This window comes from Sminthopsis crassicaudata, chromosome 3 (genome assembly GCF_048593235.1).
Source record: "Sminthopsis crassicaudata isolate SCR6 chromosome 3, ASM4859323v1, whole genome shotgun sequence".
NCBI lineage: Eukaryota > Metazoa > Chordata > Mammalia > Dasyuromorphia > Dasyuridae > Sminthopsis > Sminthopsis crassicaudata.
Window position 1 is genome coordinate 618,554,015 of NC_133619.1, and position 16,327 is coordinate 618,570,341.

The 16,327-nt window shown below is 46.1% G+C and overlaps 1 protein-coding gene across 1 annotated transcript in view; it reads left to right on the plus strand.

Annotated features, from left to right (window-relative positions):
- DHRS3 (dehydrogenase/reductase 3) overlaps window positions 1–16,076 on the plus strand; it is a 48,723-nt gene extending 32,647 nt beyond the window's left edge. The window contains exons 2-6 of the mRNA XM_074306227.1: window positions 3,166–3,309; window positions 4,776–4,895; window positions 5,222–5,460; window positions 9,419–9,544; window positions 15,686–16,076. Of these exons, the coding sequence (XP_074162328.1) occupies window positions 3,166–3,309; window positions 4,776–4,895; window positions 5,222–5,460; window positions 9,419–9,544; window positions 15,686–15,770 (714 nt within the window). The 3' untranslated portion in view covers window positions 15,771–16,076. The remainder of the gene's footprint in view (window positions 1–3,165; window positions 3,310–4,775; window positions 4,896–5,221; window positions 5,461–9,418; window positions 9,545–15,685) is intronic.
- Window positions 16,077–16,327: the final 251 nt, after the last annotated feature.

Below are 16,327 nucleotides of genomic sequence, written 5' to 3' on the forward strand. Positions count from 1 at the left end.
CCAGAGAGAAAGAAAGTGTTCATGAGGAGTCAGCACCCAGTCTAAGGGCAAATGAATTCTCCAGCTGCAGAGAAATGATTTTTCATTCTTGGAATCACTTAACCTTTGTTTTTTAAAAAGATATATGTTTTTGTCCTGATACTACAGTCATTTCAACTCTTTCCCCTTCCCCTATGCCCTTCCTTATGAAAAGTGAACCAAATTACCTGATACAATGCCTGATAATATAAAAAATTCTGTCTTCCCGGTCTCATGAAAGGACAAAGGAATTATATGTCTCATCTGGTACCTTCATTGGTTTTTCAATTACTCAGAGTTTAAGGGAGTCACTTAGTCTTATCCCTGTGTCCACATAGCCTTTCTCTGGTTAAACATTTCTCTGGGAATCTCTGCGGATATGCTCCCCCCAAAGTGCTTTTCTCATTCCCAAAACTTTTAATGAGGGGTTTTCCGAAATGCTAGGTTTGGAGTTGGGAGGCCTGGGCTCAACCGTCACCACACAAATTTATTGTGATAATGAACAAAAGCTCTTAAGTTTCTCAAAGCCTCAGTCTTCTCACCTGCAAAATGGATGTAGCAATATTTATATTCGCAGCCTCACAGAAGAATTTGGCAGATTATAAGGCATAATAGAGATGTGAGTTATTGTCATTCTGGTGGTTGTTGTTATTAATGTATACAATTCTAGAAAAAACTCCAGATATCTTTAAGCTCCCTCTTTTCCTTCCTACCTTGGTTGCCCCCACTATTCCAATGGTATTTCAGGCAGGCCGATGGCTGGAAAGAGGGGTCCCTGTCCAGAAGCTCCAATGTCTAAATAGGCACTGGGTAGGACCTTTAGAGAAAATCGGGGTTTCAGCAGCACAGAGTATTAATCCAAGTGCAATATGAACCTGAATTCCTCCCAAAGAGAAGTGCTTTGTGAGAGCTTCAGGGGTGATAATTACCACCCCCCAAATCTTTGACTTCTTTGCAGAATCATCATCCCTGGCCTGCCTATTATATGCAGATCTGCTCCAGAATATCATCCTGCACCCTCTGCTCTTAGGCCGTCTTGGTGACCATATCAGCTGATGTGAATTCAGCCATAATCAAAAATTAATAATAAAAAGAAGAATGTTGATTTCTGTGGCACCGTAATGTTTGCAACACAGCTTACAAAGATTTTGATTTATCCTCAATAATCCTGGGAGGTAGATACTGTTATTATACTTTACAGATGAGGAAACTGAAGCAGAACTAAGTTAACAAATTTTCCCAGGATCATACAGCAAGTTGTGGATTTGAACCAGGTCTTCCTCACTGTAGGTCCAGAGCACTACCCAGAGACATAGCACTCAATGCTGATTCTCTCTGCAGATTCAGCACAAATCTACATATCTCCCTGCCGAACATCTCCATCAGGATGACCCATAGGAACCTCAAACTTAGCCTGCTCCGTTCTCTGTCCAAAACAGAACTCACCTTTTTTTCCTCTAACCCGTCCCCCCAGCCCATCTCCTAACTTCCATATTTCTGTTCAAAGCACCTCCCCTCTGCCATTTACACTGATGCTTCCAGCTTCCATATCCAACAGTTTCCAAGTCTCATCCAGTCTCAATACTATGTTTTGATCCACATTCAATCCCCATAGTTCCCTCTCTGAATATAGATGGAGCTTTCTTTCCTCAAGGTCTCTTTAACTCCATCCCCTTCTCTCTTCGCATCTTAACCACTCCAGTCTCAGCCTTCATCACCAGCTCCATGGACCACTCTAGTAGCCTCCTCATTGTCTTGACCCTCCCATCCACCAGATGCCAAATGCCCCATCCCAAAGCACAGGCCCTGTCAGGCAGCTTCAGGGCATCCTCACTGCCTTTAGCGTACAACATAGAGCCCTTTATTTGGCATTCACAAGGCACAATCTGATTCTGGCTTGTCCTTCTACAGTAATCTATACGTTCTAGCCAGACTGACCTGCTCATTGTTTCCATACACAGGATTTCATCTCTTTGCATGTCCCTCCTGCCTAGAATGCCATCCCTCATCCTGCCTTTTGGAACCCTTAGCTCCTGTCAAGCCTCCGTTCAGTTGCCACCTCCTTCGAATCCTTTTCTGATTCTTCCCCAAATTATTATTAGCCTCTCCATTACTGTGTATTGAGTTTGTAGCTATCCCAAGTATACTTATATGTGAATATATTCCATCCCTTCCCTCTCCCTCCACCAGTGGAATGAAAGTTTGTCTAGGGCAGAAATGGATTCTTTTGTCTTTGCCTCTTTGGTTTTTGTCTCCAGCACCTAGAACAGAGGTAAACTGTGCTCGCCTTGATTTATCATATATTCAGAATTAGAGGCAGTGTGAGGCTGTAGAGTGAGCTTAATATCAAAACCTAGGTTCTATGGTGATCTTTCTCCAACTCATGTGCAAGAGGATACATGGAGGATGGGAGGTGATCAACATCATACATAGAGTATGATCAAATACAAAAGGTACCTCTTGATTCAAGGCAATTGCAATAGACATGGGAAAGAAAGCTCCATCTATATTCAGAGAGGGAACTATGGGGATTGAATGTGGATCAAAATATAGTATTTTCACCTTTTTTGGTTGTTTTTTTTCTTTCTCATGGTTGTTTCCCTTTGATCTGATTTTTCTTGTGCAGCATTACAAATATGGAAATATGTGTAGAAGAATTGTACTTGATTAATTTATATTGGGTTGCTTGCTGTCTTGGAGAGGAGGGCAGAAGGGAGGGAGGGAGGAAGGGAGAAAAATTTGGAATTCAAGGTTTTGCAAGAGTGAATGTTGAAACCATCTTTGCATGTATTTGGAAAAATAAAATATTATATATATATATACATATATGTGTGTATATATATATTTAAAAGGGCAGACTGAAACACTGAAAATGGGAGGAAGGGGAGGCTATTTAAAGGAAGCACCTTCATTTAATAATTGATTCAAACTCTCTACATCTCAGTACAATGTGGGAAGCAATAGCATTTTCTTCCCAACATTGTAGTGAGGATAAAAAGAGAAGATAATGTGTAAATCACAAAGTGCTAGGTAAATGGTACCATAGTTCTCTGAAGTGATACATGGTCTAGCTATCATGTCAGCTTTTTTAATAATAAACTTGGTTTTGATTTTCTGGCTGAGTTTTCTATTTATTTCCACTTTCAGATCATCCTTTGGGGTCGAACTGAGAAATGTCTAAAGGAGACCACCGAAGAAATCCGGCTGATGGGTACCGAATGCCACTATTTTATCTGTGACGTGGGCAACCGGGAAGAGGTTTACCAGACGGCAAAAGCTGTTCGAGAGAAGGTAGGGAGGCTGGGAGGGAGATAGAGGCTGCTGATTCTTGGACCTGTCTTCAGCTCAGATTAAAAGGCTGGGAATCCCTGTGGAAGATGATGGCACATTCAGATCTCAGGCGTGTTTGAAAAGAGATGTCTTCCCTGTGATCTGGCTCCAAGAAAACCTTAGTCCACATGGATGGCCAGGCCCAACCTCATGATGGACTCAAGGGACCAACTCGTCCTTGGTCACTGCTGCTGCTTCTCCACTCCCCAGAAACAGATGGTGCTTGGGGAGGGTCCTTCCTAGAGTAGAGCATGGCAAAAGTGTCTGACAATGTCCATGAACAAAAAGAACCCAAAGAAATTGGAATCATTCTCCCACTCTCTCTTATTTCCTTTCCTAAATCCTTTTCTCCACTGGCTGATTTCTTATGGTCCATTCATTCGCAGCTCATTTGTTAACATTTATTGGAAATAGGGCTAGATTTGGAGTTCAGGATAATTTAGGTTCCAATACTGATTGTTGACACATACTATCATTTAAATCTCAGATCCGAGAATCTCTCAGAGAATATTAACTTACACTCTCTAGAGATAAAATAGCAAATCCAGACCCTGAACACCACAATCCCCCTCCCCCAAGAAACCAAACACCCCCACATTGTCTGGATTTCAATCACAAGCAACTTATCCAATGATCTTGATGAGAAATCTAGGTCATATTTCTCTTCTGTGTATGTTTGTATAGATAGGATATAGAAGATAAATATAAACATGATAGATGTCAGAATGGAGATATAAAAATAAAAACAAAATAGCCTCTCCCATAAGGAATATACATTCTAGCAGCACAATTAAGTAATATTTTTGTACTTATCTCTGTACACTCTGCCTCCTCTCCCCAAGAAGGTAAGCTCTTTGAGGGCAGGGACTGCCACATTTCTGTCCTTGTTCAGCCCCTTCAGCTCTCACCCCTTGTCCAGCACTGAGCCTTGGACACAGTGCAAGATTAATAAGTGTTTGTTCATTTGAGCTGAATGGTATAATTCTTGCTCTCAAAGAACTTGCAGTCTGTTAGAGAAAAACACCACATACACAAATAAGAATATTGTTATGTTATATTATATTATATATTACATTATATTATGTTATATTAATGGTGAGGGTGGGAAAGAAAACCAAACAAATATTCTAGGGAAATTTGAGGGAAGAGATACCACTTTCAACTAGAGCAATCACAAGCAGACAGAAAGAGGTAGTTTGAGTCTTGGAGGAGTAGAAGGATTTTTTTTAACAACTGGAAATAATCCTCTCTATGCATGAGAAGTGACCTGCGCAATAAGTTCTTTCTGTGCTTGAGAGGCGGCCCGTGCAGTTCGTGGAGGCGGAAGGGGACGTGTCCATTTGAGCAGTGAGAGGTGTGCCCAGCTGAGCTTGAACAGAGGGAATTTAGGTCATAATTGGGCTCTGCTCTCTTCCTTTTGTTTCTAGGTAGGGGATATCACTATTCTGGTCAACAACGCTGCCGTGGTCCATGGGAAGAGCCTGATGGACAGTGATGATGATGCCCTCTTGAAGTCGCAGCACATCAACACACTGGGGCAGTTCTGGGTAAGAGCAGCGGCTGAATCGGATGTGGACATTTCTTCCTAAGATAGGTCCAGCGGCCTTGAGAATGACCCTGGTGGGGGAGATCAGCAGGCCAGCGGACATGTCAGAGAGCAATTTGGTATTGGATCCAACTCATGCCAGAAATTCTTGGGTCTTTATGATCTGTCTCCACTAAGCAGACGATAGTTAATTTTTTGTTCCCCCTTAATTGTAAGACTTATTGCCTAGAAATGTTATTGAGATCCTTGCCCCTTAGGGGGAAAAAAGATGCATGCTAGGGGATTGAAAGGAATATCTTCCAAGCTGACTTCTTGTTTCTGCCCTAGACCACCAAGGCCTTCCTGCCCCGGATGCTAGAGCTCCAGAATGGCCATATTGTGTGTCTAAATTCAGTTCTGGCTTTGTCGGCCATCCCTGGAGCCATTGACTACTGCACCTCCAAAGCGTCTTCCTTCGCCTTCATGGAGAGTCTGACTCTGGGTCTGCTGGACTGTCCAGGGGTCAACGCCACCACTGTCCTGCCCTTCCATACTAGCACAGAGATGTTTCAGGGAATGAGAGTCAGGTGAGTAAAGACCATGGGCCTTAGGAAATAAAAGGAAAATGAAAAAGCATTTATGAAACATTATGTGCCAGACACTCTGCTAAGCTCTGGGGTCACAAAGACAAAAGAGGAAGCGGTTCCTGCCCTCAAGTCGCTTACATTCTGGGGTTCTTCTTAGCAGGGGGTGGGACAAGAGATGAAGCCTTGAGCCTGAAGTCAGCCTTAGGCACTTAACTTCACTGTGTGACTCTGGGCTGGCAACCTCATCTCAGTCTGACTCAATTGCCTTCTCTCTAAAATGGGGATAAAAATAGCCCCTCCTCCCAGGATTGTTGTGAGAATCAAATAAAATAACATCTGTAAAGCACTTGGCTCAGTGCCTGGTGCATAATTGGTGCCTAATAAGTTCTTTTTCCCTTCTGTTCTTCACCTTTTTGTGATATTTAAGGAAAGAAACAAGCATTTATTAAGTACTTACTATGCAGTCTGACAAACCCTATAGATTCATTAGAATAGTGTTTTTGAATGCAAAAAATATGAGATTACAAAGGAAGCCCATTGTGTTGAATTGTAAAATTTATCCAAATTTTCAAAATTATTTCAAAATTATCCAAAAATAATTTTTAAAGTTCATAGTTTAAAGATGGTTAGGAATCTGCAATGGAGGAAGAGAATATATCGAGGACAGTGCTGGCCCCATCTGATTAAGATGGAGCTTCTTACAATGCATTGCTATTTAAGTTTTCCTAAAATGCATCTATGTGCCATGGAGGGCGACAGTTATTTCTAAACTGGACATGAGAGCGGGGTCCTCTGGCTGCTGCTGTCTCATCCTCCAGGAACCATAGTTGATGTGATCGCTGTTCCCAGTGACCAGGTCAAGGACAAGGGAATGGCGGGTAGACAGCCAGAGGAATCTGCTTTTGTCATCTCGGGGTCCAGAGAACAGAAGACCTCCCGTAGGACCCTGTAGGACTTTGAGGAGAAGCTGGATAAGACCTGAGACAGCTCAGGCTTGGGTCTGCCCCTGGACCAAACTCCTGATGTGAACTTCCAAGGCCCTCGGATGCCGGAGGCTCAGAGCAGCCACCTGCCGATCTGAGGCTGGACAAGCGGAGGCCGAGACCTAAAGATCAGCTACCTCCTGAGGATGGCGGTTAGGGACTGGTGAACCCATTAACTTTTATTTGCAAGGTTGTCTCAATCCCCTAAAGTACTTCCAAAGAATTGGGGAAGGGATGATTCTCATAAGCACGTCAAACGCTCCTCTGAGCTCGTGATGTACAGCGACAGGTTGGAGCTGGAAATCAGATTTATGGCCGTGTTTTCCCCTTTCTCACGTCGAACTCCACCTCCTTGCCCTCTTCCCCTTTGGAGACAGAAATATAAGACTTTCTCCCTTGGTGGGCGGCCGTTGCCTACTGACATATAGGCCTGAATGCTCGCAGTCCCGGGATGAGCAAATGAAGAGGGATGGACTAATGGTATTTAATGAAAACCTTCTTCCTGAAAGAAACTAGAAGAGCCGGCCACTGTTCCCAGCTGCAGCTATTCTAGCCATGACTTCAGCAGAGCCTGCCGAGGACTGATAAAACGTCTGGCTGTTGAGGTTCAGAAGGAGCCCCCCAAAAGTTGGGGTCACAGACCGGTGTCGTGAGGTGTCTCAAAAGAGTTTGCAGGCTTGAACCCATCTCCAAGTGAAGGGGCAAAGTTTATTCTAATCGCAACGCCAATTGAAGCGGACTAATCCAAGAAGATTTAGCAAAGAATGGGGAACAAGGAGACAAATTTATTCAGTTCTTCATGTCACTGATAGGCTAATTTTATAGTCCAGGAGTGATCTCAGGAACTTAGTCATCACTGACCAGCAGATTATGCATCTGACAGTCAGCAGTGTTTGTAGAACTTTCCTAAGGCCTGAAGGCTTTAGGATCATTGATAGACAGATTGTTAGAACAATAGCACTCGAAGGTCAGGGGACCTTAGATTATTGTTATATTTTCCCTAGAAGCTACACCCTTTCATAACCATCTGAGTGTTCTAGGGGACTTGTGGCCTCCTGCTCATGAACACTGTCTCCAGTGACACAGGTCACAGCCCGCCCCACCTGCCCCCTGGGGACCTTTCTCCTTGCCCCTCCATCTGTTGGCCCTGGGGAATCCTTCCCCCATGCTGGAGACCTTGCCTTCTTTCCTTGAGCTTCTGGTACAGCCACGTACCAGGTACCCCTCACTTCCCCATAGGACTGGCCCATTTTCTTTTTCAATCATCATCATTTTTTTTTAATGATCACCTTTCCGCTGTCCTCCTTTGTAATTCTTCGTCTGGCCATATGCTGACTCCTCTCCATTGCCCTTCTGGTGTTTCTTTGGGGATTGTAGAATGGGGGCGGATCGCCCTTCCTTTTTGTGGTACAATTCCTTGAGAAAGCTGTCTACAGATGGTGCCTGTCTTCTTCTCTCCCTCTCTTCCTAAACCTCTACATTCTACAGACAGTTTGGCTTCCATCCTCACCATCAGCCCAAACTGCTCCCTTCAAGGACCTCTCAATATCCAGATGAGATATTTCTCAGGCCTCGTCCTTCTTGACTTTTCTTCCTGGATACTTCCTCCTGACACTGATCTCTTCTGAATCTCCTCCTGTCTTAACTATTTCTCAGTTTCCTTTTCCAGATTTGCATCGAGAGCTATGACTCTCCCCCAAGGGTTTGTCCTGGATCCACTGACATTCTCCCTCTATCTGTCTGTAGTCTGTCTATCCTATCTCTTCCAATGATTTCATCAGTCCCCGTGGAATCAATGATCATTTCCATGAAGATGATCCTCAGATCTATTTTTCTAGCCCTTACCTCTCTCATGAGCTCATCTCGCACATTACCACCTGCCTGTCGGACATCTCAGGCTGGTCACTGTCCAAATACCAAACCCAACATGACTAAAACAGAATTCAAGTCCCTCCCCCGCCCCAGCTTCCCGGTAACTGTCCAGGGCTCCACAGCCTGGGGTCTTTCGTGAACCCTTAGTCGTGGTCACGCCACAGACCTAATCTGGTGTCGGTTCCACCACTTCCACCTTCACAGCATTTATTAATAGACGCCCCCTTCTCCCCTCTGATGTGGCTGCCATCTGGTGCAGGCCCCCAGCACCTCACACCTGGACTACTTCAGGAGGCTCCTGGTCCATCTCCCAGCTTCGAGCCCGTCCCCTTTCCTCCTCCTCCATGCGGCTGTCAAACTGATCTTCCCCAAATGAGGGTCCAACCATGTCCTTTCCCTTCTAAATAAACTCCAGTGATCCTTTCTCTGGCTTTTAAAAAGCCCTTTATTTTACTGCTTCTTATATTTTACTCCATCTATCTTGTTCATGATCCAGCTGCCTTGGCCTCCTGGCCGCTCCTCTCACCGGACCCTCCGCCTTCTGACCCTGCCTGTTTTCTCTGACTGTCCCCTCTGTCTTCCCCGTCTCTGCCTCCCAGCTTCCTTTAAGTCTCACTTCTACAGGAAGTCCTCTCTAGACCTCCTAATTATTAATGCCTTTCTTCTGAGATTACCCCCAGTCAATCCCATCTAAGGCATATTTGACCATAATTGTCTGTCTGCTGTTTCCTCCCTTAGATTGTAAGCTCCTTGAGAGCAGGGACCTTAGGCTTTCTTCGTATCCCTAGCATTTAGCACATGCTTGGCACGCAGTAGGCACTTAATAAATGCTTGATAATGATAATGATTCTCTTGTGTTCTAGACTGCAAGATCCCAAGCAGCCCTTAGGCCACCCCATAAACCTCTCTCTTCTAGGTGATTTCCTTGGGAAGTCCTGGTTTTGCTGCACAGTCGTGCCTCGTTTTCCCAAACTGAGCCTCCCCAGAGAGAGCCCATCCCTTCCTCCTCCTGTGGCCAAGCTCCCGTTCCTGCAAGCCCTGAGTGCAGGGGCTCCCTGGGTGAGACATCAGCGTGATACAGCGTTTTGTGTTTGTAATTGCAGGTTTCCCAATCTCTTTCCCCCACTGAAGCCAGAAACAGTGGCCCGGAGGACAGTGGAAGCTGTTCAGCTCAATCAGGCCCTCCTCCTGCTCCCCTGGACGATGCACATACTGGTCATCTTGAAAAGGTACAGGGGGTGCTTGGGGTGCTTGGGGTGCTTGGGGTGCTTGGGGTGCTTGGGGTGGGGAGAGGGATCGTGGCCCTGTGAAGCCCATCATCAGTCAGTGCAAGACAGTGATACATGCTGTCATCAGAGCGGGCAGGGTCCTCCTGTGTTAGACTCTGGAAGGGGTTCCTGCCCTCAGGGACGTCACCTTGGCATCCCTAGCACATAGTAGACACTAAATAAATGTTGAAATTAATTGAATTTAGTGGGGAAAGACACGTGCTTGTCGTGCAAAACATGGTGATATGTAGCATGTATATAGTATTTTCATGTTCTTACAACTCTGGGAAGTAGATATTATTAATATCCCCATTTCACAGATGAGAAAACTGAGGCACACAGAGGTTAAGTGATTTACTCAGGATTATAAAAGCTAGATAGATAGTCTGAAAAGAGATTTTTTCCCCCTAAGGCAATTGGGGTTAAGTGACTTGCCCAAGGTCACATAGCCAGGAAGTGTTAAGTGTCTGAGTCCGGATTTGAATTCTGGTCTTCCTGACTGGAGAGCTAGCTCTCTATTCTCCCTAACACATGAAAAAAAATCTTCATGCTTTATCCTGTAAGTAGCATATGGCCTCCAGCCCAGCACGGCCTCTGGGCTCCCTCGGACCAAGTGTGATACAAAGGCCTGTTGCTAAAAGGGCAGTTTCTCTTTCAAATCATCATGTTCTCACCTGGAGGTTACCGGAAGAATCTCCCAGTTCAGTGTAGATACAGCTGTTGTCTGGTTTACCCTGACTCCCTGTCAGGATCCCTGGCTCCTGTACAAGCACTCCAGGTAACAAATGCCCACAGGTGATGACTGCCATAACGCGCAGAAGATATGGAGGACTCAGGGAGCACAGAAACTGGAAATAAAGCGTTCTCGGTAATGCAGAAACTGGAAATAAAGCGTTCTTATAGTGCAGAAGCTCCGCCGGTGTTCCTCTCCCCTTTGCATTGGACCTACAGCACTCCCCTCACCAGTGGAAACAGTGGACAGAGTGAAACACAACAACAGAGGTAATAGGGTGCCCTGCTGAAATCTGGGCCTGCGCTGGCCATATGACCCTGGACATCGGACTTCTCGGCGCTCCAGGCACTTCTTTAAGACCTAAGTTACAGAGAAGGTGCATCTTGTAGTGGTAGAGGGAGCTTGCTCATCCGGAAATTCCCTTGATGAAATCTCCTCTCCTGTCCCTGTCCCTAAGAGCCGAGATGGGAGAATTCCAGAGGCCCTGCTTGCCCACGTCACGGGCCCTTTAACGCTCCTCTGGTCTGGAGGTCACAGATTCTTGTCTAAGCAGAACTCTGCTCAGGAAGTCTCTGCGCCCTCTCCATCCTCACTCTGCAGAACGACAAGGCCTGGAGAAGGTTCTTCTCTGTCGGCATAGCCGGCATCGGATCATATTCCACAGAAGCGCTTGGAAATCACCCCTTGTTTCCACAGGAAGTTGAGCGCTGCCCATGAAGCCCTTCTCTGGCCTAGGAAGTAAGCTGTCCCTCAGTGCCTCAGCTGCTGACGTCTCTGGGACGGGGCAGGCTCACCATCAGCTCTCCTGTGTCTGCCCTGTGTCAGCACACCATGGGCAGCCCCTTTCAAGGGGACAAGACTGGGCAGGCAGCCCCTCCCCCCATCCTCCAAGAAGATAGGACCTCTCCAAAGAAAAAGGCAGAACATGATGAGAAATGCCATTCTCCATGACCCAGGAAAAGGGGCCCAGGAGGGAGGGAGTCCTGCCCTGCAGTGTCCCAGTCAGGATTTGTCAGCTGTCTTCCTTCGTGCCCTTTAGGCCATAAGCTAAAATCTGGAGGCAACTCCCTGACCACGGAACATCACACGATAGAGCCGGAGCCAGGCACTACTCCCAGCCCTGGGGGGTACAGAGACAAAATGCCACAGTCTCTGCCCTCTTGGAGTACTAGATAAGTCATTTCAATTTGAGTTCTCTCCAACACGGTTTCCATAGTTGTCATTCTGTCCACATCCTACGATAAATTTGTCACAGGTCCATCCGACAAGATGGCGGCCCTCTTTCTCCTCTAGCACTTCACATCTCCCTCTCTCTGCTCTTCCTGTACAAAATAAATGCAAGAGCGTAGCCAAAGGTCTGGCACGTGCGTCCCCGCATGTGCTGTTGGGGAGGACAAGGAAGGGTAATCCTGATCAGGAATTCACCTTGAAGTTTCATAAGACTTAGGATCGAGTCCCAGCTCCTCCCAACTCGGAGGGCGTCCTTGGAATTGACCTTGCACCACACTCCCTGAGGTCATTTGGCTGTCACACAACTGGCCCTGTCCGCGTCAGGCTGATTTCTGATGGCACTTCCTGATTTCTGGCTCTGGCCGGCTTTTTCCGAGTCTCAGATTGGAGGCTGGGAAAGGACTCAGGGGACCCAGGAGATACAAGTGCACCAGGGAGTAGGTCACCACAACCCCTTGACAATCCAGCTTTGCCTGTTTCATTAAACCTATTTGACCTAGAAAGTGCTTTCAGGGAAGGGCAGGACACACTTCACGGAGCCAGGTCAGCTCTATCCAGTGCCCCTATTTTCCTGTGCCATTAATTCTCAGAAAAAAATCTACTCCCCATCTGTTGCCATGGACATGGGCTAGAAGCCAGAAGAAAAGGCAGCTGAGTGAGCCTTCGTAGGAAACCCTGAGCTGAGAGAAGGACCAGGGTTTTTTGTGACAGAAGAGGAGACCTTCTTGTGGAGAGCAGAGACCAAACTTGTGCCTTCGCTGCCCTGGAGATCCCCTCATGCACATCAGTGTCTCCTCTGCACATTGTTGGTGTAGGGAATGGCTCCAGGCATGGAAAGGTTTGAGAGTCTCAGCTAGGAGGCGTCAGGTGGGGTTGGAACCATCTTCCTGACTTGAAGGCTAGCTCTCTACCCAGCACGCCACACCGGACTCTTCTCTGGGTCCCAGTTTCCTCCTCTGTAAAATGAAGAGGTTGGACACGATGGCCCTAAGGTGCCTTCCAGGTCTTGATCTGTGACTCCTTTCAGGAATTCCTTGGCAGGGCCACCATGCAGTGTCCGGCCTCCCCATTCTGTCTGGGTGAGGTTATGTCCGGCCTCGCTTCCCTTCCTGGGCCCTAAGCTCCATCAGAACAGGAGCCGCGCATCTACAAAGGGAGGGAGAGGGAGAAAGACTAAGCCAGGATGGGAAACTCGCTACCTCTGAAGATCAACGCCTTCTTTTCACATTCAAAGTTGACTAGTGTCGGGCTTCTTATTCGAGACGCCTTTTTACCTGAGAGATTTCCAGGTGTACAAATCAAACATTAACTGATAATCATAATTTTGCAACTCCCACATTCAGTTTTGAGACCCTAATGGAGTTGTGATCCACCATTTAAGAAGGGGTCTCGAAGGCCGAGAGGCTCAACAGTCAGAGGCAAGACTTGAATGTAGACCAGCTCTCTCCGTTACCCCATGTTTCCTTTCTGCACCATACGTGATAGATGCTCAGCCCACTGTCATGGGTAGCTCGGTAGCACAGTGGATAGAACACCAGGCCTGAAGACCTGAACTCATATCTACCCCCAGACACTTGTGTGATTCTGGGCAAGTCACTTTAGCCTGTTTACCTTAGTTTCCTCAACGATGAAATGAACTGGAGAAAAAATGGCAAACCCCTCCAGTATCTCTACCAAGAAAACCCCAATGGGGTCACAATGGAGTCAGTCATGTCTGACTGAACAACAACAACAAATCGTTGTTAAATTGAATCAATACCACATGTTGCAATGCTTTCCAAGTATTGCATGATCACAGAATTGGATGGATCTCAGGATCTGCCTTCTCCACACCAGAGAATCAAAGCATTTCAGGGCAGGAAGGGTCCATCGATTCCAATCCCACTCTGGGAGAGAATGCCCATTCCTGCCAGTGGACAGTGGCCATTCCAGCCTGGTTAGGAAGTTTTTTTCTAGTGTCCGGCCAAAATTAATTTCTTTGTAATTTCCAGCCATGGCTCTTAGTCCTGCCTTTTGGGGCCAAACTGTATGAGTCTAAATTTTCTTACATGTGGCAGCATCCAAGACATTTGAAAAGAAGCAAAGACAAGTGTTCTCTTCTCTAGGCTCAACATCCTCAGCTCCTTCAGTCCGTCATCTTTTGGCTTACTCGGTACCCTTCTCTTGTTGTGGCCCTTCACTGGAAGTGCTCCACTCCCAGAAATGAGACTTAATACAGCCTAGGATAGAATGAACTTTCTTACACATCAGACAAATAAGGTTCGGAAGGCCAGAGGGAAGTTGGACTGGTCAGATTTCAAATTCACCATGAAACAGGACAACTAGGTGGTGCAGTGGATAGAGCAGAGCACCAGCCCTGAATTCAGGAGGACCCGAGTTCAAATTGGTCTCAGACACTTAACACGTCCTAGCTGTGTGACCCTGGGCAAGTCACTTAACCCCAGCCTAAGGGGGGGGGGGAATTCACCATGAAACCATAAAACTTGGGACCCAGGGCCACATCCCCAGAGGAGGTACTTCAAGGTGCCTTTATTCTCCAGAGTCACACAACTTGCTCTTTCAATAGCAGTCCTGTTCTGGGCTGGAAGCTCCCGCATTAACTTGGAAGCTTTCTTGAGGATGGTGTTTTCTTCTTTGTACCATGGACAGTGCCCAAACTGGGGTCCCACCCGAGAAGAAGCGCACCACAAATGTGTCGAACATCACCAAGTATCTCACGAGGGCATGCAAAGCACAGGTCCCACAACTCTTTCCTTGCCCACCTGATTAGACAACTAGGTGAAGTGGTGGTAGAGTCCTCCAGACCCGAGTTCATATTCTGCCTGGCCCCTTCTCAGCTAAGCAAGTCTTTTATCCTCCCTCTGTCTCCATTCCTCATCATTGCCATGTAAAATCTGGATGATAATAGTATTTACCTCCCAGGGAGAATAAATATAATTATAAATGCTGACTTTTGTCTTCATCGTATCAGGTTAGAGAGAGGATTCAAAAGGATTCACCTTTGTGTTTCTATAGATTAGTTTAGAAGTGATTACTAGTGAGTACTTCATGGTGCTTCCCAACCATCCTTTTCACATTAATTATTACATTGAACACAATCATGGAAAAATGGCCAAGCTGATGATTTTAAAGCTGAGGTAAAAAAAAAAAATCTCCAGTGCCATGCAGATCTCAACCTATCCAGGACCTCTCTGACTATAGAAATGAAATGTCCTTATAGAATTACGTGACACCCCTTAATGATAGAAAAGAGTGAAGATGACTGAATAGGGGGTTCAGAGACTAAGTCCGGCCCTCCTGTTAAAACAGGATTGTTTTAACATTGGATGCATACTCTCCTGAGGCTAATAGGTTGCTCCCAAAATATTGGCTTCATCCTTAAAATGAGAACTTTTTGAAATAAAATATTTAATGCTACAAACTAAAAAACACAGCTTTTAAACAAACAAAATCGGGGAGGGGGAATGGGATGACACATGAATCGGGGCCAATATTTAGATCAACACAGGAAAGGAGGAGACATGGGAACGAGCATTGCTGAGTTCTTATGTATAAGGCACTGTGTTAAGCACTTTATAAACATGGTCAAAATATTGATGTTAGTACAGTTGGATAGTAGAAGGACTGGTTGGAGGGCCAGACCCAAAGTAATCATTGATGGATGTTACCTTGGGAGCAGAGTTCCTGTGGAGTGCCTCAGACATCTATGCTTGACCCTGTTTTTTTTTGTTTTTTTGTTTTTTTTTATTTTTTTTGTTTTTTAACATTTTTTATCAATGATTTGGATAAAGACAAAAATATGTCTATAGTGAGTGTGTGTGTGTGTTATCATGTTTGGAAATGTCACTAAGCAGTGAGAGAGAAAAACCACCGAAGGCTAGATGAAGCACTCTAAAGGTCTTGAATATTGGCCCAAATTGATTAAGATAAGACTGAGCAGCAGCAAATGTGAAGTCTTACAATTGGGTTCAAGAAATCAGTGTCACAGGTACAAGATGGGGGGATGGGTCCTGATGAGATAGCAGCTCATATGGAAAGAAGTCCCGGGTTGGGGAAGGGAAAGGGGGGCGGGGAACCTGAAGCTAAGAGAAGGCATCGTGTAAGTGTCTTAAGCTCATGGCCTCCTTTCGCCCTGGCAGCATACTCCCACAAGCAGCACTTGAAGAAATCCACAAGTTTTCTGGCAGCTACACCTGCATGAACACTTTCAAAGGTCGGACATAAAGCCGGAAGCACGGAGACATCCTCCAGGCCAAGAGAAGCGAGCAGGGCCTCCAGAGGCCTGTCCTTTAGCACCGCCCTCCTGCGTCAGGGCGCCCATGGGCGCTGCTCCTGTCCCAGGAAGGGAGAGAACATGACTGCTGAGCCAGCACCATGACCTTTTGCACAAGACTGATGGACAGGACCCTTACCCCACCAGGAGGCGAAAAGCGAAAAACAAAAAACAGCAGCCTTGACGTTTTTGTATATTTCTAATTCTTTAGAGTTTTATCATTAAATCTGCTTATATAGTCGAATCATTCCTCAAAAGTGTCTAGAGACTCTGTTCTTAAGGCTCTGTTCCCTGTTGGCCCCTGACAACATAAAGGGAACAGAAAATAAAAAGAAAGGGGTTTTGAGAGCGTTTCCCTCCCTTGGAATCCCTGCCACCAGACTCTGGACACCCAAGCAACATCTCCAGTGCAGGCTCCCACTGATCTCCCTCCTCAGTGTTCCCTATGGATTGGGGGTGGGGTAGGGAGAGGATTTGGAATGGATATTGTCAAACTGGAACCTCGGAG